General features: G+C 41.7%; 1 protein-coding gene across 1 annotated transcript in view; it reads right to left on the bottom strand.

The window, feature by feature from the left end:
• The window catches only part of GPR180 (G protein-coupled receptor 180), a 34,826-nt gene extending 11,147 nt beyond the window's left edge, over positions 1-23,679 (bottom strand). The window contains exons 1-5 of the mRNA XM_084625709.1: positions 23,507-23,679; positions 18,666-18,824; positions 13,838-14,038; positions 6,709-6,889; positions 5,103-5,152 (exon numbers count right to left, since the gene is read on the bottom strand). Of these exons, the coding sequence (XP_084481835.1) occupies positions 5,103-5,152; positions 6,709-6,889; positions 13,838-14,038; positions 18,666-18,824; positions 23,507-23,648 (733 nt within the window). The 5' untranslated portion in view covers positions 23,649-23,679. The remainder of the gene's footprint in view (positions 1-5,102; positions 5,153-6,708; positions 6,890-13,837; positions 14,039-18,665; positions 18,825-23,506) is intronic.
• Positions 23,680-23,956: the final 277 nt, after the last annotated feature.

Here is a 23,956-nt window from a genome sequence, read left to right as displayed (position 1 = left end):
CCACCTGACAGCTATGTGTACAAGCACCTTCTTAATCAGCAACTCTGATCCCTGTGTGCGTTTGTGTGCTGTCATATCTGCTCACTCCAGCAAAGGGAATTTTTTAAAAAAATTTTTATTACAACCTTTAACTCCTATTAGCCTTCCAATGGTGCTACTGCTAGGGGAGAGGAAAATGGATTACTAACTATACTCCAGTCACACATTTATTACCACCAGCACCAAATGAACCATTCAGAAAGAACATTGCTTGACTTTTAGCTCTTGGATTGAGTTTCTGACAGTGCTGGTGTAGCTTTGCTAGATCAATCAGCTCTCTAGTTTTAATAAACTGAGTAAACTTGTTATGGAAGACTCCGAGACAAACAAACTTTGAACAGAAATATTAACATAGAAATAATGGCATTATTTCTGTATCACAGACAAATTTAAGTATTTTTCACACACAAAAAATGTCTTCAAAATGTTATGGGCTATATGCCCACTCAAGGGATTATATTTATGGTAAATGGTGGTCAGTGAGAGTACTTCCTTGATGTTTGGTAATAATAGCAAAACATGGATGTTAAATAATTAAGACCCAAGATACTGCCCCTGAGATTTATATAGTATTAAAGGTAGTTTATTGACCCTTAACGATTCCAGTATTTGGAGTCCTCATTTTGCTTATTTAAAAATTATTTTCAGGCCATTTTAATAAACATGTACAAAGTTCTATCTTTAAAATCATAAAACCACATTTATCTGAGCAAAATAATATTGGGTTCCCAGGCTTATAGGTGAGGAGGCAGCATGAATTATTTTGGTTATTTGAAATCAGGTCTACAGTACTGGATCAACTGCTTCAGGAACAAGCTCTGACCGCTATTCTGTAGAGTGGCATTATCAACTTTATTATGCCATCAGTATTTGGCTGTAGATAGGGCATTCATCTGCCATGGCAGAGAAAAATCAAAAACAGGGAGATGACTGAAAACAAAAGAGCCTGAAAATCTAGATGAATAAGAAAAGTGACTACTCTACCGTTCTTAAAGATAACCTCTTCCCTACTAACAAGCTATGGACAAACAGAATCTCTTTTAATCACAGCTCAGAGTTAGAGATTGTAAAATGTTCTGTGGCATTTGTGTGTGTGGAATACCAGATTGAGAGCTGAATAAACTCTACTGGTAGCTCAATGTGTCTTAATGTTTCCTTTTTTCCATAATGCAGTACGTGGATTCTTGGATAAAATCATATTATTTTTGTCCCCTTTGATAACTTTTGTAATTTGGTTGAGACCAATAAGGTTATCTTACTGTTTGATGAGATTTTCAAAACGCCTCTCCCACCAGTACCACAGCTCAGTGTAGAGCCATGCACAGACTCAGCTGGTATGAAATTTACCTGCTTTCTTCATCATTCATTTCTCTCATCAGGCTTTCCAATATCCAGAAAAATCACTGTTTGAGTCTCACATTCAGAAGCTGCCTAAACTTAAAAGGATCTACTGACTTCTCACAGTGCTTGAAGTCAATGGAAATATTCATGTGAGTGAAGGTACATGCTTAAACTGTTGTAGAAGCAGGCCCTTAGGTTATAAGAGAAGTTGTAGAAAGATATTGGGATAGTGCCAGAACCAGATATCTGGAGTGAAATCCTGGCCCCACTGAAGTCAATGTGAGTTTTGCCACTGATTTCAATATAATCCGGATTTCACTCTTTACATAAAAAAAAAAAAAATCTGCATTGAGAGCAGTAGCAGCTAGAAGAGATTGTTGCACTTCTGCAACCTACACTTGGTATTATCCATCCCTCAGAGCTGTGGTTGTGGCAGTAAGAAATCTTCCATATTTCTATCCTTTCATTCTGCCCTCCTGCTTCCTTTGGAAACTATTATCACAAAAAGAAAGGAGTAGGGAGGAAAACTCTCAGAGCCAAAACACCTTTTAAATTAAACTATTCTTAAAGCAAAGATAATGGGACAAAGAGAAGAAACTACCCCCTTGAATTAAGAGGATATGAAGATCTGGTGGGGGCTGCAATGTGAATACTACCCCAAGAAAAGAATCTAAACCCACAGTACACAGCAACCCAACATATACAAGGAAGTGCACAGCTGTGGCCTCAGCAAAGAAGTTCTGAGTAGGTTCATATATTCCATCTAACCTCACCTCTGGAGGCCAAAGAAAGGGTTTAATCACATGGCTAATGCACAGTCAGTTTGGATTCACTAGTTCAACTGTCCAAAACAAAGAATTAATGTAAGTTACTGTGGGGCCAGCTGCCACCAAGAGGCTGTTAATTCCAACTGCAAGTATTTGGACTCTGGATATTGTTTCTGTTGGCTAATGAGAGACAGTGTACAAAATTATATGCCATGTCATAGTGGTAGAGAAGAAAATATGTCATCCTTAAAGCTAAAAACAAACACTTTCATACACACTGATTTGTAAAACAATCACACTTACCAAAGTAGTACAATAATCAAAGTCTCCTTTATTTTGCATAGAAATTGAATCCCTGCTGTCTAACGAAATGGAACTTCATCTACGGGAATTTCCATAACTTAATGACAACCTGATCAACAGCTGTCAGATTTCTGCTCACCGAAGGGGTCAGAAAGTGGGATCCAGTATAAAACCTGTACAAATTCTAAACCTTCAGCTTGAACACATTTATAGCCAGATAAAATAATCTGATTACAGACCCCTGGCAACAAAACTATGGGATCTACTTTATCAGGTGTGTACTAGTAAGTGTTAATATTCTATAAAGGTGACATGAGCCTAAAATTATATTTGCATCATTTCATCACACAACTTCAAATCTTTTATTCAGTTTTCAGCAAACATATTCACTTACTAATACAGTTTGTATGATTTCCTTCCTAAGGACCAGATTATGATCCTTACTCCCTCATGTGATCAGTCAGCAATACAAGTAGTCCCACTGGCTTAAAAATGTCTGACACTTACTAGTTGCTAAGGAGCCCCGCAGTAAGGTTCAGAAACTGCACTCTAGAAGAAGAAAGGTGCTGGGATTTATATTAAACCAATAGGTTCTAGACGGGAGGTCAGGGCTTCTCATCTAGCTTTTGCCACTGAGCCTCACTGGTGGAGTTCCTCTCTTGTCTGTTGTATCTACCTGTGGTTAGGTAGGTTTATTCCTCCAGCCAGTAGGAGTCTGACAAATTTTGTCAAGCCCTCTATTTTAAGATATAAGATCATGCAAACAAGTGACTTAATAATCATTGAGTAAAGTGAGCGCTGGACCATGGGCTGCACTAGAGCTCCCAAAAAGATTCCAAAGGACATCCAATTCAGCTGCCGGAGGTGTCATAAATATAAAGGGAAGGGTAAACCCCTTTGAAATCCCTCCTGGCCAGGGGAAAGCTCCTCTCACCTGTAAAGGGTTAAGAAGCTAAAGGTAACCTCGCTGGCACCTGACCAAAATGACCAATGAGGAGACAAGATACTTTCAAAAGCTGGGAGGAGGGAGAGAAACAAAGGGTCTGGGTCTGTCTGTAGTCGTCTTTGCTGGGGATAGACCAGGAATGGAGTCTTAGAACTTTTAGTAAGTAATCTAGCTAGGTATGTGTTAGATTATGATTTCTTTAAATGGCTGAGAAAAGAATTGTGCTGAATAGAATAACTATTTCTGTCTGTGTATCTTTTTTGTAACTTAAGGTTTTGCCTAGAGGGGTTCTCTATGTTTTTGAATCTAATTACCCTGTAAGATATCTACCATCCTGATTTTACAGGGGGGATTTCTTTATTTCTATTTACTTCTATTTTTTATTAAAAGTCTTCTTGTAAAAAACTGAATGCTTTTTCATTGTTCTCAGATCCAAGGGTTTGGGTCTGTGGTCACCTATGCAAATTGGTGAGGCTTTTTATCCAACATTTCCCAGGAAAGGGGGGGTGCAAGTGTTGGGAGGATTGTTCATTGTTCTTAAGATCCAAGGGTCTGGGTCTGTAGTCACCTAGGCAAATTGGTGAGGCTTTTTACCAAACCTTGTCCAGGAAGTGGGGTGCAAGGTTTTGGGAAGTATTTTGGGGGGAAGGACGCGTCCAAACAGCTCTTCCCCAGTAACCAGTATTAGTTTGGTGGTGGTAGCGGCCAGTCCAAGGATAACGGGTGTAATATTTTGTACCTTGGGGAAGTTTTGACCTAAGCTGGTAAAGATAAGCTTAGGAGGTTTTTCATGCAGGTCCCCACATCTGTACCCTAGAGTTCAGAGTGGGGGAGGAACCTTGACAGGAGGTCTGTGGAAGTCCAGAACAGCAGGCCAGGATTTGTGATAACTTGTGAGGAGATACTTTGCTATTTAGGTTCTTACACTGCATGTTACACCTGAGTGCCAGTTTCTTGGAAAGTTTCAGTCAAGTAGAAAGGCAAATGTATTATCTTGGAAAGAACCCCTCTATATTTCTAACCAGAACTTCAGAACAACCAAAGCAGCGGCAACCTGTGAAGAAGCCAACCAAGATTATACATAACTAGTGCATGTTGGGACAGGATGCTCTAGGGTGTTTTGGTTCCAGTTAGACATTCAACAAAGCTGGATGAAATCAAGAAAGTTGCTTTGTGCTAATACGGAGTCTTAGGGTAATTTTTTGGCACAGCTCTAATCTTAAAATGCTGTGCCATAAAATACAGCATTTTCCATTAAAAACAATTCTATATACAGAAGTGGAGCATCCATAAATTATAAAATGGATATAAATTTTTAAAACGCATTAGTACTCAAGAAAACACACACTAACAATTTAATCCAGCAAAATGCTGCAGCGTGTGGATAACCTTACTCATATGATAGTCCCCTAGACTTAAATGAGAATATTTGCTGAGTAAAAGGTATATGCTTAAATGTCTGCAAGGTTAGGTTTTAGGGCATTCTTAAATCACACCTTAATTACATAACTCTTAAAAATACCCAGAAAAAAGCCACTATTTAAAGAAATAGCTGCGTTTCATATATTTAAAATAAAGTAGTGATATATACCCGAGATCAGAATCTGACTCTAAATGTTAGCATTGGTTAATATGCTTTAACCGATGTCTCTACATTACTCTGCATAAACATGTTGAAAAAAGTATGTTTTCTTAAGCATACTCACGTTCTGCCAGACTTCCCATAAAAGGTGCCCCTATTCCATCTTTAGCGTAACTAATAAAAAACAGGAGATAATAAATGGTCTAAGTTAGTCAGTATTAAATTTCTCTTCCTTCTTAGAGATACAGCTAAGTAACTACACCTCTACCCCAATATAACGTGGTCTTCGGGAGCCAAAAAATCTTACCGCATTATATTGAACTTGCTTTGGCCTCGGGCGTTTCTGTTATTAATAGTCACTTCCTGCCCCCGACCGACCTCTCAGAACCCCTGACCCATCCAAACCCTCCCGCTCCTTGTCCCGACTAGCCCCTCCAGAGACCCGCTGCCCCTAACCACCCCTTCCAAAACCTCACCCTCTATCCAAGCTCCCCTGCTCCTTGTCCCCTGACTGCCCCAACCCCTATCCACACCCCCGCCCCCTGACAGGCCCCCCCGGGACCCCTATCCAACGCCCCTGTTCCCCGTCCCCTGACCGCCCCGCCCCCAGAACCTCCAACCATCCAACCCCCCCTGCTCCCTGACCGCCCCCCCCAAGACCCTCTGCCCCTTATCTAACCCCTCAGCCCCGGCCCGGCACCCTTAACACGCTGCTCAGAGCTGATCCACCGGAGCGCATGCGCTTATCCACCGGAGCGCGCAGCCCTGCCCCCCAGAAAGCTGCTTTACTGCATTATATCCGAATTTGTGTTATATTGGGTCACGTTATATTGGAGTAGAGGTGTACATAGTTGTAACAAGTCAACCCTACAAGTTTTGTCATGACCAATGTTCCCTCTAATTTTTTCCATCCATATGCAGAATAAATTTTACTATGTGCACCGAGATATATGCAGATGTGCACCACCAGTATAAATGAAAAACTTTATATATATATATATTTTTAAAAGTTACCATAGGGATAATTACTCCAGCCAGGACAGGTTAGGCATTTTAGAACTCGCTACTCAAAGAATTAAATTTAAGTGTAGGAGAAATAAAAATTACAAAATGCATAGACCAGTCAAAAAACTAAAACAACACACTTTGAAAGAATAAAATTACAGAGAATATATGTGCAATGCAGAAAGTACCAAGAAGTAACAACAATAAAAATACAAGTATGTGTTGGGAGGCGAGCGTGAAAGAGACAGTATGTGCTGGCTGCTGGGGAAGTTTCTGAGAGATGCCATGCACTGTCTCTTTAAGGTGCTCATTCACTGGGAAGGGAAGGCTCGTTCAGACCTCAGACAGCAGCAGCTCTCTCCTGCTCCGAGTCCTGAGCCAGGCTGTCCCCTCTCCCCTGTTCTGTGGAGATGGGGTACACCCTGACATCAACAGTCCCCCACCCCCTCTGCATAGCCAGCAGGAGGATCCTGGGAGCAGCTGCAGGAGCAATGTGGTTGCAAAGCAGTGGGGGGAGGGGCACCTGAACACATGCTGCCGGATGTGCGCAGCTCTGCTAATCAAGTGCGCAGCACTTGAATCACTCCTGGGCGACCACCCAACAGCGCAGTTTAGAGGGAACACAGGTCATGACCATCATTACCTCTAGCCTTACTGATCTCTACAGCTGCCTCCTTCCTCATTTAAGGGAATTTGAAAATGGAAAGACAACTAATTAAAGTTACCTTGAGAAATGCAGGTAGTTGGCAAATGCTGAGCCAGCCTGAAACACTAATACTGTTGACAGAACCTTTAAGACAGTATGCATAGGTCCACCTTTCTTCAGAGTTTGCCATAGTGATTGAGCATAGATGCAAGCAGCTACAAAGTATGCTAGGATGAGTAGGAAAAAGAATTCATGTAATCCTGGGAAGAGAAGAAATGCAGTTTAATATAATAAAGTGAATTATGGCACATAACAAGTACTACCTAAGATGCTCTTACCACAAGACAAGCAATATTAAGTTATGTAGTTATTACTACATAGCAACATAAAAGTGATAGTAAAGACGGATTAGTATTCAACTACTTTCTCTTATCCTTCCCACACAGTAATAGAAGAAAAAAATCTTCATGTGTCAGTTTAATTCTTTAAGGTGGCTGGTCATTATTTGACCTGTAAAGTCTTTGTCCACCAAAAATACCTATCTTGAATACAAAGAGGCATTCTGTAAACAATTTATCTTTAAAAAACCCCCACAAACATATGTAAGAATTATTGGAAAATCGTAAATAGTTTCCTATAACTAGGCTTGGCAGAATTTGATTTTTTTTTTAATAACTTTGACAGATAACATTGATGTTAAACATAAAAAAGGCTTAAAAGTTATCAATTTAAATTTTCACAGTTGCACAAAATTATTGGGGGGGGGGGGAGTCAGACAATTATTAATGACCGTTGAGATTCAAGAAGTTAAAGCTTTACAACCATTCGAACACAAACTGTCAGCAGCACATGTCAAAACATACAAAGTAAATATCCTTAAATCAAATGCTAATAAATTCTCAGCCAATTTTTTCGTACTTTGACTATCTGTAAATTTCTATCATCATCACTGGAATTTTTTTTGTCATATGTGTCTATAGTGAAGTCGAGGTTTACCAGTATTTACCAATAAAAATCTAATCCTACCTATAAAGTAAACCATAGCCTAGCTCAATGGGTAGTCAGGAACATCTACAATAAATAGGTGAAAGTTTAAACTGTTATTTATCTTCAAAGACAGGATCTGAGATGAGGAGAGACAGCAGATACACATTTGAGGTAAGCCTGTCTAACCACTGGGTGTCACTCTTACACCACCTAAAATGAAGTATGTTTAGCCCAGATAGCACCTGTGTCCAAAGGAGAAGTTAAAGGCAGAGCTATGTGAAGAAAGGCAATTCCATTTTGGGGAAGATTTTGATATTTTGAAATTTGGTTTTGTTCCAATTTGGAATGAAAACCAAATGTTTCAAAATTCTCTCTGAAAGGGAAAGACTTGGGGTCCCTGGCTCAGGGGCAGTTTGCCTGGCTGACTGTCCTGGAGCCACAGACCCTGGGAGCCCAAGCTGCTAAGGAGCCTCAAACTTGGGAGCCAGTGTGGGGGAAATCAGGCTCTTGGCAAGCCGGGCAGGCTGCCAATGAGCTTGATGGGTGAGCTGTCAGGAAACCAACATGTTTCCAGTGAAAACCTACCTGGTTTCTAACAGACTTTTGTTGAAACTGGACCATCTCCATAGAACATTTTGATTTCAACAATCTGCATTCTCAGATAGAAAACAGTTCTGTCACAGAATTTCCAACAGCTAGTTAAATGGGATAGGAAATCTAGAACAAGCATACGTGGTTCCATGTCTATTAACCAAAGAAGGGAATCTGTGTGGATGAAATATGAACATTTGCCAGTGCAGCTAGAGATTAAGATTGAAGGCGGTCAATGATGGATACACACATGGTGGATGGAATTATAGTCTCCTTACACCTCAAATGTTAAGAAGCTAATAAGGAGATATTCATTACAAGCCTTTTCTAAACAGACCCTTCTGTTTCTCCCATCTAGATTATCCATTTCTCTTCTTTCTTCATAGTTCTTTATTTTATAGGGAAAATATGTATATTATACCAGATTCCACCACTTTTACTTGCACTGGGCTGTTCCTTACTGCATAAATAGCTCCACTGAAATTGAAAAAGTCATGCAAACTGATTTACAGGTTGGATTAATTCAATCTGGAACCCTAGAAACACCATGACATAGGGGTCTCCTTCCTTTCAGAGGCAGGAGCACAGAGCCCCTTTCCCCCACCTCCACTCACTCTCCCTCCTCTGGGAGTAGCAAGAGGACAACCAGTACTTAGCTCACCTGCTGAGCTAAATCTATTTGGGTGGGAGGGCATGCCAGGCTCACTGCACTCTTTTTCTGTAACATATTCTCCTGTTAGGGTTGTGTTGGTGGGGCCTCCCAAGGCAGTGGGCCCTGGAGTTAACTCTTAATTGAGATATGTAAAGCAGTTCATATCAGCCTTCATCTGTTATGCTTGGGTCACTTTTTCAAGCTTTTCTTTGTAATCTTGAAGGCTGGAAATTTGTTCTTTTTCAATAAAAGATGGGACTACCATAATTGTATGGCTTTAGAAGCTGGGGCCCTAGCTATAGGGGGAATCTTTGCTTTATTCTGTCCTTGATGATTTAGACATACTTAACTGAAATTTCATTGGCAGAAAGTTCACACAGTGTATTCTGGATTTGTACCATAAATCTTATATATTTCTTAAAGAATTACTAGGACTATCACTTGCTCAAAGCCGAAGTCCAAAGGAGGCTACATGACGTCAAAAACAAAGCCTCTGAGATCCAAGGTTTCGTAGATCAGGATGACAAGAGAAGCTTTCTTTCAAAGCAACAAAAGCTATATACAGGCCAAGCTCCAAAGGCCAACCCCCTTACATTCCCAGGATGGCTCCACCCTCTTCAAGGACAATGCAGCCATTAAACAATGCTGGAAGGAGCACTTTGAGAGCCTACTAAACTGTGAATTCACGGTCTCTGAAGACACCATCGAGTTTATTCCACAATGCTCAGCAATGCAACACCGTGCTGATCCTCCATCTTCTGAGGGGAAGTCCAGCAGCATGCCATCACCCAGACAAAAAAAAAAAAAAATCACAAGGCACCAGGCCCAAATGGCATCCCAGCTGAGGTTTTTAAAGCTGGTGGAACAATGCTTCAGCACAAACTTTGCCAAATCCTCGACAAAACCTGGACTTGCAAAGAAATTCCACATGATTTTAAGAACGCCAAGATTGTTACAATATTCAAGAAATGGGACAAATCTTTGTGCAAGAATTACAGAGGTACTGCCCTCATCTGCATTGCAGGGAAGATCCTTGCCCAGATCCTACTAAACTGCCTCCTCCCCCTTGCCAAGGAATTCCTCCCCAAATCACAGTGTGGCTTCAGGCCATCCCAAGGCACAACTGACATGATCTTTGTGGCATGACTGATTCAGGAGAAGTGCAAAGAGCAACACCAGGAATGTTCATAGCATTCATCCACCTAACCAAGGCCTTTGACTCTATCAATCGTGATGCCTATGGAAGGTACTGTGTAGGTTTGGCTGTCCACAGAAATTCATTTCCATCATCACACTACTCCATGATGGGATGACTGCCACCATTCTGTGCAACGGCTCAGAGACCAAACCATTAATCGTTCGCAATGGTGTCAAGTAGGGCTTCATTGCTCCAACAATCTTCTCCATTTACCTTGCCGTGATCCTGATTCTCATCTGCGACCACCTTCCTGATGGAATTGGGATTGAGTATTGTATGGATGGCCAACTCCTCTATCTCCAGCATCTCCAAACAAAATCTAAGATCACAAGAACTGGCATCGCTGATCTTCAGTATGCGGATGACTGTGTCATTCTCGCACACACAGAGGCAAAGCACCCTAAATCTTTTTGCAGATGCCTATCACGGCCTGGGTGTCTGTCTCAACATTGGGAAAACCAAGGTACTCTACCAGCCCTCAACTGCACAAACTACTCTTCGTACTCCACAAATAGACAGCACGTTTAAAACAAACAAAAGGAAGTATTTTTTCACACAACGCAGTCAACCTGTGGAACTCCTTGCCAGAGAATGTTGTGAAGGCCAAGCCTGCAACAAGGTTAAAAAAAGAACTAGATAAGTTCACGAAGGATAGGTCCATTAAAGGCTATTAGTCAGGATGGGGTCCCTAGCCTCTGTTTGCCAGAAGCTGGGAATGAGCGACAGGGGATGGATCACTTGATGATTACCTGTTCTGTTCATTTTCTCTGGGGCACCTGGGATTGGTCAGTGTCAGAAGACAGGATACTGGGCTTGATGGACCTTTGGTTTGACCCAGTATGGCCGTTCTTATGTTCACCATCGGAGGAGAACCTCTGGAAAATGTGGACCATTTCCCATACCTTGGCAGCCACCTCTCCCAAACAGCCAGCATTGACACACAAATCAAATACAGGATCTGCTGTGCCAGCATATCCTTTGGAAGACTACTCATATGAGTCTTCAATGATAGGGATCTGCAAACAGGCACCAAGATCTTGGTTTACCAGGCAGTTGTCATCGCCACCATTTTCTATGGGTGTGAGACCTAGGTAACCTACAGATGACATCTCAAATGGCTGGAGTGGTTCCAGCAGCGCTGCATCAGATGTATTCTCAGGATCAGTTGGGAAGACCCAAAGCACTAACATCAGCATTCTCTCTGCAGCCAACATCAGCAGTGTAGAAGTGAAGGTCATGAAACACCAACTCCGTACGTATGCTTGATACTTGCCTCCCAAAGCAAGTACTGTTCTCTCAGTTAAGTCAGGGAAGAAAGGCTTGCGGAGGGCAGCGAAAGCGCTCCAAAGACATATTGAAAGAACACTTTAAAAAGGGAGACATCAACCCAACAAACTGGGAGGATTTGGCATGGAACAGAACACAGTGGTGCCACACCATACACCGACCCACAGCTCGCTTTGAGGAGAACAGATGTGCTTATGGAGGAAAGAAAGGACACAACAGTCCAGCCAACAACCGTCTCCTCCAACATCAGACCTGTCACTGCTGTGGGAAAATCTGCAGGGCACAAATTGGGCTCCTCAGCCACCTAAAAAATCCACCAATGAACCCCTTTGGCAGACATCAACCTTGCATCAAGGGACAGCCAAAGAAGAGAAGGCGAAGACTAGGACTAAATAAATGACTAAGGGAATTAGTCTACGCCTAGGGTACTTCATTGGCAAAGGTGTCAGATTTGATCAAACCGTTTTCCTAGGGCTGATTTCTTACTGGGTAGCAACAGCAAGTTGACTGCTGTACAAACAGATGAAGACACTGTTCCTGCTCCAGTGAGTTACAGCCTAAATTACTCAGACAATCCAATTCAAACATACACAATGAAGGCTGAAGTTTCAGCCTGTAGTGCAGGTATTTTGCATGTGTATAGTTTCTATACACACTCATGTCTAATTCTTGGAAGCAGTCACAGTGTTTCTAAGGAGCGATTTAGTGCGGATAGCATGGGCTTGTCTAAATATAAATTGCACTGCTGTAACTATATTGGTCTAGTTCAGTGGTACAACCTGCACAGTGTGGACACTTAAGACGCTAATGGTGCCTTAACAAATATAACTTCTTTGTACCAATATAACTGCATCCACTCGGGGGAGGGTTGTATTGATATGACTCTTTTGATTAAGGGTGTGATTTTTTATACCCAAATGTTATATCAATACAAAAACTGCATGTAGACGAGGTGTACGATGCACAAGGAGGGAGCAAATTCCAAGCATAAAAGATGGAAGGCATGGAATAAGGCATGAAGACAAAGTGGATGAAGGATACAAAAACAGGAGGCAGGAATAAGGCTTTAACAAGTACACAAAGAGTGAGAATGGTAATGGGAACATGTTTAGGGATATAACTGTGCAGATGCAAAAGCATTCCATGCTAAAATCCCACTCAGGCTCCTTCAACAATACAAGCCTTCATGTGAAAGGCAAGAATAAGCCTATGAATGGATATGAAGAGGGGAGTGCCACAGAGAGATCCGTGAAGTACAGATTTTAGCAGCAGTGCTTTGGACAGATTGAAGATGACTAAAACAAGAAGCAGGGAGGAGAAGAGGACTAAGGTTTGGACAAGTGCATTCTAGAGGTAGAGAGAGATAGCATAGATTTTTGAAGCGATGTACAGGAAGAACTGACATGATTTGGTGACAGCCTGGATATGAGGAAGAAGTATTGGGGGAAAAGAGGAGTCAAAGATGACAATGAGGTTTTGAACTGCGTGATGGGTGTGTGTAAGGGGAGAAATGAGATCAAGTTTAAGTTGACAGTAGGTCAACCACGACGATCTGTCACAAGATAGCCAATCAATCAACTGAAACAATACAACAAATTTAATACACTAAATTCCATACCATATTAGTATTATGAAAATATTAATAGGGTACAATGAAACAAATCTATATAGAATGATTTTAAGTCCAAGCCTAAAGGTACCCATTATAGAAGGTAATGCAACATATTACTGATTTTAGTGCTAGCTTGAGGTTTCACTTGTTCCTGCAGTCTACATTCTTGGTGAAAAGTTCAAAACCAAACAAGCAATAAAGCTCCCCAAAATTTTCAATAAACTTCAATCTTTATCGTGAACATCTTAATTCTAGGACAGTTCTATCCTTGACACTAAGAGATAAAACCCATAAATGCACCTAAAGAACTAACCATGTCAAATGAATAAAGTATATGGTGAATTAGATTATCAGGACTGTTGAATATGCAACAAATGAGAACCTAACAAATGAAGTACTCTCTTAAAGGTATATCACTGATCAAGGCCAATCCCATTTTGGGGAGTTGAGAATTCATGCATGTAAAGCACTTTGAAGATAATCATTAAATAAATCATATTTTTCTTACTACTTCTAAAAGGCCCACATTGGATTACAATACAACTACTTTGTACTGCAGCAACATAAAACTTCAATATGCCATAGCAGATCCCAGTTATTTCAAGATAAACACTGGACAAGCTGACTGTTTGATGTTACCCTTTTAAATTCATCTATTTCTCTGATTAGACCAGAGTTGGATAATTAGGTTAAAGATCTAGAAAGGCTCATGTTAGAAAAATTCATCAGGATTGCCTACTCTCTGAGAAAGTATTGTCCTATAAGTGAAAGGCTTAGCCATCCATTTATCCAAATACACACTTTTTAAACACAGTGAGCACTGATTTATTTGATGATCAGATCCTTATCTTATTGATCTAATTTCAAGAAAAAAATCTTACCCGATTCCCCTGCGCTAAAGTGATCTAATGGATTCCCTTCTGCATCTGGGTTTAGTAACACCATTTCAAATTGAATATCCTCGGATTCAGAATTTTCATAATTCTCCTCGCAGGTAAACTTGTCTACATAAAACACATACCACGTTTCTGGATATGGAATCTGGGTCACTGTCAGATTTTGCTCTGTGTGGTTCATAGGCACTTTAAAAAGAAACAAAGAATGAAGTAAGCATTTAATGTACTACAAACTAACTCTTCTGAAAACTATTAAATCTTCTCAGATACAATACACTGTGATGCTTCCCAGGGGAACCCAGGTTGAGAGGTACCTTCCTACTACCTGCCCTTAGCATGAGGAAGCCTTCTCCATGTCTACCAAGGGTCAGCTCCCCAACTCCAGCGCCAGTGGGCAACATAGGCACTCCCCTCCAGGTTTTGCAGGCCCTGACGTGGTTAGCGATTTTCACATCCCAACCCTTGAACCGTCTAAGAAGCATCTTCCTGGAGTGTCCAGCATCTAGTTCACTGGACACTCGCAGTGTTCAGAGATTTACTGTTTCCAAAGAAACAATACATCCCAGATTGCCAGTTCCACATCAGATCACTGCTTTGCTTAACACACAGCACTAAATTATGCTTATATGAAATTAAGAATAAACGTTTATTTAACAAACCCTGGAAATTCAAGTAATAACAATAATTATTATTGGAGACAAATGGTTATATATATAAAAAAATCATAAACCTGCATTCTAGAGCCTAGATTTAATTAACAAGAAACTCTCATCTTGCATTGTATTGCTCACCAAAAAACCTTGCAGTGCTTTGCAGTCAGACAGATTGGCTGTTACCCTTATTTCATGAGATGGACACAGTCAGTTTGTCTCCTACCTGAAGGATTCAGTGAGCCTCTTTGCATTCCCAGATAGATCAGACCAATCCTTTGTCTTTACTCATGAACAGGACACTCCCCTGCTGTTTGTTTCTTCCTACATAGTTTCTTTTTAACTTCTCTCTCTCTCCCCTCACCCTCTCAGATTTCACAATCTCTTAATTTGCACCTGGCTTACTATGCAAATATACAAATGGCCAGATAGGGAGATAAGCATTTGTTATCTCTTGTCTGAAGAGAACATTTCCGAGAGATGTCATCTTCTGGTGACCCGCCTTAACTCCAGGACCTTAAGGACATAAATTTCAGTATAGATACATAGCTCTTTAAATATTATCGGTACCATTTTGCAATTACAATGACAACCAGTGGGCAACCGGCTCTCGGAATACACCTTACATGCCAACCTTCGGGGAACTATTATTCAGTGGATCCCTGTACAACCCTATGCACTTTTGTGCCCTTCGCCATTTGGCACTAAGGAGTTCCCGGGTCATGTACCTATTTAATTTTAGAGCATCAATCATATTTCTATACACTATAACTAAACTCCAAAAAGGAACAGTCTCTACTTTGAAGCATACCATAAAACTGTATGAAGAAAGACTCTGGGCTAAATCTTCATTTTTGCTGAGTTTAAACTTGATGCAATTTAGGAAGTGTTTGGAACACACACTCTCAGCCATCTTTCAGCTTCTCGAATCTTGGGCTGGCTGGGGGACAGCACTCTATTCACAGCCAGTGGCTATAAATACTGAAGATCTAGTGCCGTACTGTCTAATTTGGCACCTCCTTCCTTTTCTCCTATGCTAAGGAAGGAGTGAGTTTCACTTAGCAGGTGGAACTGGGTCTGAGGAATGAGACCATTTTCTCTAAAAATGTAGCTGCTTTCAAATTGCACTACACTTAAAAAGTTATATATACCTGGTATTCATCTTTGTGGGTTTCCTGCAGATTCTGCTGAATGAAACTTGTAGATGGGCTGGAGTTTGGGGTGGGGAAGCAAGACTAAAAGGGAACAGAGAAAAATGGAAATAGGGGCATCTAGAGCATTACTGAGTTACCCGTGTAAGTCATGAATGAAAAGTCAGGTGCCTAAACTGACTTTGTCCCCTAAAAGGGACTTTACTTTATGTAGCTAACATTTCAGTTAATAATCATAGCCACACTGAAGCAATAGTTTCATTAACTGCTCCTAAACAGCCTCTCTGTGTTGTACATGTAATGGTTTTTATTCCATCTATTTCTTTTCCTTGACAAGAATAGCGTGACTGGGTACAAAGGGGGAGAAAAAAAATCACTTGTGTTGAGAGTTTTCCTGGTCCCTGACAGAATTACAGATTATTGTTGAAATACAAGGTTCTTGTTCTACACTTGCATTATTTTTGTGGGATCTCTTTTCAAGCTTTCAGTGCTACAAAGCAAATAGTATTTGTTCTCTGAAGCTATTTTGGAGACAAACTAGCAATGAAAAGATGACTAAACAACTAGCAATGTGGGGTGAAATCCCTATTATGGATTCCAAAAACAATGACTAGATGGGAAAGGAGAACTGAAAGAAGTGACAAATTTATAAACTAATTAATAGCATAGAGGACACTTGAGTACCTTGCTAACCTTTCACAAAATACAAAGAGAGCGGTCTAAGTTGGAAGACAAGCAAACTTGCGAATTAAAAAATAATAATCTTAAATTACACACAAAAAACCTTGCAGTACACACTGCCCCAGGATATTTGAGACAAACAACTTAGAGAGTCTAATTCCCTTTATGGAAACCCACTATGAATAGCTGTAATTAAATTACTGTACCTGGCATAAAGTTTAAAGGCCTATTTTCCCTTATCCTTCAAGAGAATCAACAGTCGGATTCAGGAAGAAACACATTCCATGTTCTCGTGAAGCAACCAGCAGTGAGTACCACTGGGGGACTGTACACTGAACTACCACCACCATATGTAATAAATGCAATGTGTGTCGCGTAGCTCTTTTAAGCATGTATTATTCTAGTGTTATCCATGTCCCATCAATCATACATAGGTATAGTAACAGCTGATACAAAGGCAACTGTTTTCAGAACATGGTAGCCTTAGAAGCAGCACCACAGTCAGATTGCGTTAAGGTTCCATTCTGACAACATGCAAAGAGGTCACTTATTTACCATACAGATGGTAGGTCTTTTGGTTGCCTGAGGGAAATATATGAAAATAGAGCTACATTCATGTAAGATACTGATGAATGAAGTCCCTAATATCTGCTTAATTTCAAAAGGAAACTTTATGCTTGCTTCAATTAGAATGTCTAATGTAATACTCAATAAATGGTACAAAATAATGCTTTTAGTATCTGTATCTTTCAATTAAATAATTAATCAGAGCTATTGAATGCTTTATTGTTTGGCTGTTCTACCATTTGCACTTTTTTTACTTAGATCAGTACACAAATTAAGCATTATCTTGATTAACACTTCTTTGAAACTGAATTTTATGAGGGTCTTCAATGTTTTGTACATCAAAGGCTGACAGATTCACACTTCCATGGAAGTGATACTGGCCTTTTATTTTTGTTTTCCTGTCTTTGAACAATGCCATTTTCGACAGGGATAGGGGAAAAGAACCTCTTAACAAATTGAATTATTCTTCTAGAAACAAAAGACGACAACACAGCTTGCATATTCTATACTGGTATAATTATCAGCTCAAATATTAACAACACTTGAATTAGAGATTCAATGATGAATAGTTAACTGCAGAATTAAATGGTAAAAGGAAATTAATATTAAACAAACTTTGTGGAATGAGACCGCACAATTCAGTCTTGAATTAATTTTTAGAGCGATGAAACTTACAGAAGGACATGAGAAATGCGAAAATTATTGTACGAGGAGGTGTGAAAGAAAACACGGAGGGGGGAGGTTCAGATAAAAAGCTACCCTTAGGGAAGCCTTACTCTTTGATAAGACATTATACTCACCTTACAGACTTGCACTTTTTACTATGACTGAGACCTCTTAACATTTCTTAAATGTATTCATAATTAGTGAAATCTACTGCAATTATTTGTTTATAAAACCTGTTTTCTCCTGTTCTAACAAAAAGAGACTAATAACACCGCCCCCCCCCAAAAAAACCAACAACAACTGTGCATCTGAAGAACTAAATTCCTGCCCTCACCCTCAGGTCCCCCAAACATTTATACATCATAGTGATTTTATTCTGAAAACTGGCTTGGAGACTGCACTTTGTTAAGGTCTTCTGTTAAGACTTTCTGCACACTCAATAACAATCGTACACTATTGTGATATGGGAATAATCTCCAGGTGGAGCCCACATATGGAAAATTTCAGCCAAATACTAAAAAGAAAAGGAGTACTTGTGGCACCTTAGAGACTAACAAATTTATCTGAGCATAAGCTTTCGTGAGCTACAGCTTACGTCATCGGATGCAAGTGCATCCAATGAAGTGAGCTGTAGCTCACGAAAACTTATGCTCAGATAAATTTGTTAGTCTCTAAGGTGCCACAAGTACTCCTTTTCTTTTTGTGGATACAGACTAACACAGCTGCTACTCTGAAACCAGCCAAATACTAGTATTTTTCAAAATTCTAAGCAAATGAAAGCATTGGGTTATAATGAGCCTTGATATAAAATTACCTATCTTAAAATGTTTCACTAATTGGTTTGTCAAGGAATATTAGCATCCCAGCTGTTTAACAAGACATCATTTGTAAAATAAAAAATCCTCCAAAAATGACACAAGCAAACCAACTACATCTCTTTGTAATTAAACAAAAAAATACTGAAGGGACCGTTCTTGTTTCACTTAAGTTGGTAACAAAAGTCTTACTGATTTCATTTAAACCATGAATTGATCCGAAATACATACAGTTAAAAGAACCCAGACTTCAAGGTGAAAAAAAAAAAAAGAATAAACTCACTTGTCAGCTGAGCTCTGGACAGTTTCTCTCCACAGCTATAATCCTGGGTGCTGTCCTGAAGCTTTAGCCATTCCTGTGCTTGAAAAAGGTGAAGTCTGGCCTCTTTTCCAACAGCTGCTGCTACATTGTTGATTCTGATATACAGAACAGCATGGTCGCCTTGATATTTAAAAAAATAAAATCAACTACTCGTCTTATGTGGATCACACAAATAAAACTGGAAGAGTACCTAAACAGCTATCACAGTACCTTTTTAATGCATGTCACAGATCCAGATGGACCACTCTTGGTCACTCTCCAGACTACCATAAGGGGGCTCACTTCATTGGGCTGTGTGTGCTTTAGGTCACCAGAGCATAAACAGGGTCCAGTCACTGCCCTTGGTCTGGAATCCCTACTCATACTCTTAAGGTGCAGTTCCTATATCACATCTTCTCTGGAGAGCTGAGACCTCACAGTACAACTGATCAGCCCTTAGGATCAATACTGACCCCTCAGTCTCCGTTGTAGCTTCTCTCCCAGAACTCCAGCACTTCTGGTGTTCTGGGGTCCACAGGTTAATTCTTCAAGTGCATGCGATGGGTAGAACACATAACACAGAGACTGACTTTGCACAAGAGTCTAAATCACTATTGCTCTTTATTCAATCGCACAAGAAATATGCACATCTATATAAAAATAATAAACCCTGCATGCATTTTCCTGCCTTGGTTTTCTTACCACCTCAGATCATTCTTTGGCTTGGAATCAGAGTCCTCTGGTGCTGTCCAGGGTTCCTCGGCCAGAGGACATAGTTTGCCTTCTCAATTACCAAGCCTCCCTCTCGGTCATCTTGATTTGACCTTGGTTGGTCCTGCAGCTAACCACCCCCTGCTATGAAAATATACACATCTCTTCCTTTCTCTCCTACTCAAAGTTCCTGACTGGCTTTGAGAATCCCTCAAAGTTGTCTGTCCCACCACAACACCTGGCTTCTTTGTTCTGCTGTTGGTAATTTTACATTTGTCAAGCTCCTTCAAATTTCAGCCCCCTACAGACAAGCTGGAGGAAGTGGTTTCCTCTAGCTCCAGCCAACCTCCTTAGCATACCTACTGACTAGTCATACAGTCATTGAGGTAAACCAGGGAGTTGCACGCTTTGTACCATCTGTAGGTCAAGCTTAATGCACACACCAGGAGTGGAATGCATCCCTGTATTCCACCCCTCCCACATGCTCCCTGTGTGCCATCCTCCCATTCCCCTTTATTTCTGGGGCACCCTGCAACTCCCCCACACCTCCCTCCTGACCGAGGCTAAGGGGGCCCTCCAATCTCACCTCCTCCCATACAAGATGGATTCCCATTCTCCTATCCCATACCCCACACTCAGCAGCTCTGAGTGCACTCCGATTTCCACTTCCCCCTGCCCTCCATACCCCTCATAGGAAGAGGCTCTCTGTAACCCGCATTCCCCCTCCCACACCAGGGGCTATGTGCATGTCTCCCTGCCTCTTCCTCCTCCCCCCTTCTGTCTGAGCGATAAGTTATCCAGAGTGTCAACATGTTACACTCTACTGGGAGAATAGGCAGAGACAAGATGGGGTACTGTTATGCTGGAAGGCGTTAAAAGGTGCCATCAACCTGTTGTTTGTTCTACTAACAATTGCAGAGGTGTTTAAGGTGGTGGTTGTGCTAAAGAGCTGGCAGGGGAACTGGAGGGACTAATGGCCATTGATGCCAAGAACATTCCCTGAAATTTTGGAACTAATTGCATGTGATGTTCGAAAGTTATTATATTACAGAGAGACAAAAGCTGTCAAATTGAATACAAAACCTTTGCAAGCCCAGCCAACTACTCTCCACTGAACACCATCTTATGATCTCAACTTGCACGAAATCCTAACTCTGGCCTTAGTAACATAAACATACGTTTATGTTACACTTTAAACAACTAAAAAAAAAAAAGTCTTCCAGGGGTAATTGTGTCCCCCTTTCCTCCCAATTTACATCTGCCCAAAGTCCAGGAATTGTTCTGTTCAGTTTTGTACTAGTGAGTGGTTAAACATCCGATATTATATAATCCTAAGGGTTAGAAAGAATAAATTCCAAAATTCCCTATGGAATTTAGCACTTGATTCTAAAACTGGAAGGGCTTGAGACACTAATCTTTAAAATCATGATTATTTTAGGTTTTAGAGTAGCAGCTGTGTTTGTCTGTATCCGTAAAAAGAAAAGGAGGACTTGTGGCACCTTAGAGACTAACAAATTTATTAGAGCATAAGCTTTCGTGAGCTACAGCTCACTTCATCGGAGGGGAGATTCCACTATATTTTCCACTGTATGCATCCGATGAAGTGAGCTGTAGCTCACGAAAGCTTATGCTCTCACAAATTTGTTAGTCTCTAAGGTGCCACAAGTCCTCCTTTTCTTTTTATGATTATTTTATGATCTACTGTAGAGTAGAACTGATGAGAACTAAGATATTTAAATATAAGGTGGACGAATACAAAACAGCACCAATTTTTTTTTTAAAAAGAACTTCTAGAAGTTAGTAACATGGGGTGTGTATAGACATATACGGCAAATACATGGCATGGTGAAAAAGTTTTATTTGTTTGAGGATAACTTGCAGCACTCAATATTTCATCACTTGTGATTAAGTCAGATATCCTCAAATTCATCCCAATAAATCCATTTGTTCCACACCATCATGTGGTCTTTATATTAAATATAATACATACCCCCCTGTTCTTAAAAGAAAAAATTCTTAGAATCGAGAATTCTAGTCAGATTTAGTCAAAACAATACAAACAGCAAAAATATAAATGTCTTCAAATTTATGTCGGTATTGTTTGGCTTTTATACTGTAAAGACATCCACCTCTTTTCCACCCTCTCGTGTATTATCTCTTACACTTGTATCTAATTCAAGCACTAATGCGGCAACTGGTTCTGAGCAAGTGGACTCCCATTGACTTCAGTGGGGCTCTACACAGGAGCAGGGGTTCACCACAAAGAGCTAGTTGGAGGATAGCGGTCTTAGATGGTAAGAACTTGGTGACAGAGACAATGTCTTAGATACCTGTAAAGCACTATGCATGTCTATGGTACAGGCTAATAATTCTTCATCTCCATAAATAGATCTTTCTTAAACATGCGTCCCAATAAAAGACAAAAATTGTTTTATACCATTATTATTATTAACTGATACCTCTATACAGAGGTGTTTGCAGAAGAGGCATTTTCTGGGAAACATCCTGATATTTTAAGGGCAACATCCTGGGAACATCCTGATATTTTAATAGTAAGTGGAGAAAGCTACCAGGCTCCTTGAAACTTTCTGATTGAAGAATGTAGAGTATTAAGTATCATTCTAGTTACTATTTAGTGATTCAACACATAATCTGAGTTACTGTTAAAATTAAGCAAACATAATGCAAAATACCCTCAAGATACTTCTTTAAAAATTATTATTACATGGTAATTCTTTTGTAGCCAAAGCTCATAAAGCTTTTGGCTCTGCCACTGGCTTGCTATGTGACCTTGGACATGTCGCTATCCTCCACGTGCCCCACTTTCCCCACCTTTTCTGTAAAATGGAGATACTGATAGTGACCTCCTGTGCAAAGTCATTGAGACAGACCGATAACAGTATCTAGTTCTTAATGTGCTTTCATTACTATATAATTATGATATTTGGACACTAGCAGAGGCAAACTAGATGGCTTGGGATTGTTGAAAGGCCTCTTCAGGTATGTGTACATTGACATCAAAAACCCGTGGCCGGTCCTTGTTATCTGACTCAGGGTTGCAGGAGTCTGGCTAAGGGGCTGTTTAATTGTGGTGTAGACATTTGTACTCTGGCTCTCGGAACCTGTGAGGCGGGAGGATCCCAGAGGTCCAGCGGCAGCCCAAGCTCAAACATCTATACCAGGGATCGGCAAACTTTGGCATGTGGCCCGCCAGGGTAAGTCCCCTAGTGAACCGGGCGGGTTTGTTTACCTGCTGCATCCGTAGGTTTGACCGACTGCAGCTCCCATAGGCCGTGTTTTGCTGCTCCAGGTCAATGAGGGCTGTGGGAAGCGGTGCAGGCCGAGGGATGTGCTGGCTGCTGCTTCCAGCAGCCCCCATGGCCTGGAGTGGGGGACCGTGGCCAGTGGGAGCTGCAATCAGCCAAACCTGCGGCAGGTAAACAAACCGACCCAGCTCGCCAGGGGGCTTACCCTGGCCGGCCGCGGGCCAAAGGTTGCTGATCCCTGAGCTATACTGCAATTAAACAGTTCCTTAGCCCAAGTCCCGCAAGCTCCCGTCAGCAGGCACAGGCCAGATCTGGGGGTTTAATTACAGTGTAGACATGAATGGTTTACCTCCAAGGCCTGGTCTATACCTAAAACTTAGGTTGATTTAGGGACAATGCTCAGGGCTATTAAAAATGTCATGCCCTATGCCACATAGTTACCTCGACTTAACCCACTCTGTCAGCACAGTCTAGTCCATGGAAGAATATTTCCTTTGATCCAGCAGCCGCTGCCTCTCAAAGCGGCGCGGGTTAGTTACAGCGATGGAAAAAAACCCTTGCAGGACTGTGGGGAGCGCTCACGCTCGGGCTGTAGCCGCTGTCGAGCGGACATGCCCTAGTCGCTCTTCCAAACCTCTGGCAGGGCCCCTCCGGCTCTCGCCAGGCTCCGGGCAGGCGTGTGCGCCCGGCTCCAGCCGCGGGCAGCCCCGGGCTCCGGGGCGCCAGGCAGGGCTCGCCACCCAGCCCTGCTGTGGGGACAGGGGCGGCGCTTCACGCTGCAAACCGGTCCCGCGGCTCCCACCCGCGCCCGGAGCGACGTCGGGGCCGCCCGCGGCGGGCACCTACCGTGGAACTGGAACCGCGCCGCCAGCTGCGCCCCGCCCCCCGCGCTGGAGAAGCGGCCCCGCAGCGTCTTCCCCTGGGCGCCCCGCAGCCACCAGCGGCTGCCGCCCACGGCCAGGCAGAGCAGCCACAGCAGCCGCCCCATCCCCGGCAGCCGCACGGGTCACCCCGCCACCTCCGTGTCACGTGACAGTCCCCCCTCCCCCCCAGCACAGCTGGAGCCGGCGGAGGGAGAACCAATGGGAAGAGAGCACGAGCCAGGGGGCGGAGCCAGGGCCTGCCTCGCCTCCCCTATTCGCAAAAAGAAAAGGAGGACTTGGGGCACCTTAGAGACGAACCAATTTATTTGAGCATGAGCTTTCCTGAGCTACAGCTCACTTCATCGGATGCATACCGTGGAAACTGCAGAAGACACTATATACACACAGAGACCATGAAACAATACCTCCTCCC

This window comes from Lepidochelys olivacea (assembly GCF_965140295.1).
Source record: "Lepidochelys olivacea isolate rLepOli2 genome assembly, chromosome: 1".
Taxonomy (NCBI): domain Eukaryota; kingdom Metazoa; phylum Chordata; order Testudines; family Cheloniidae; genus Lepidochelys; species Lepidochelys olivacea.
The sequence above is the reverse complement of the archived record's forward strand: the minus strand, read 5'-3'. Positions and strand labels throughout refer to the sequence as shown.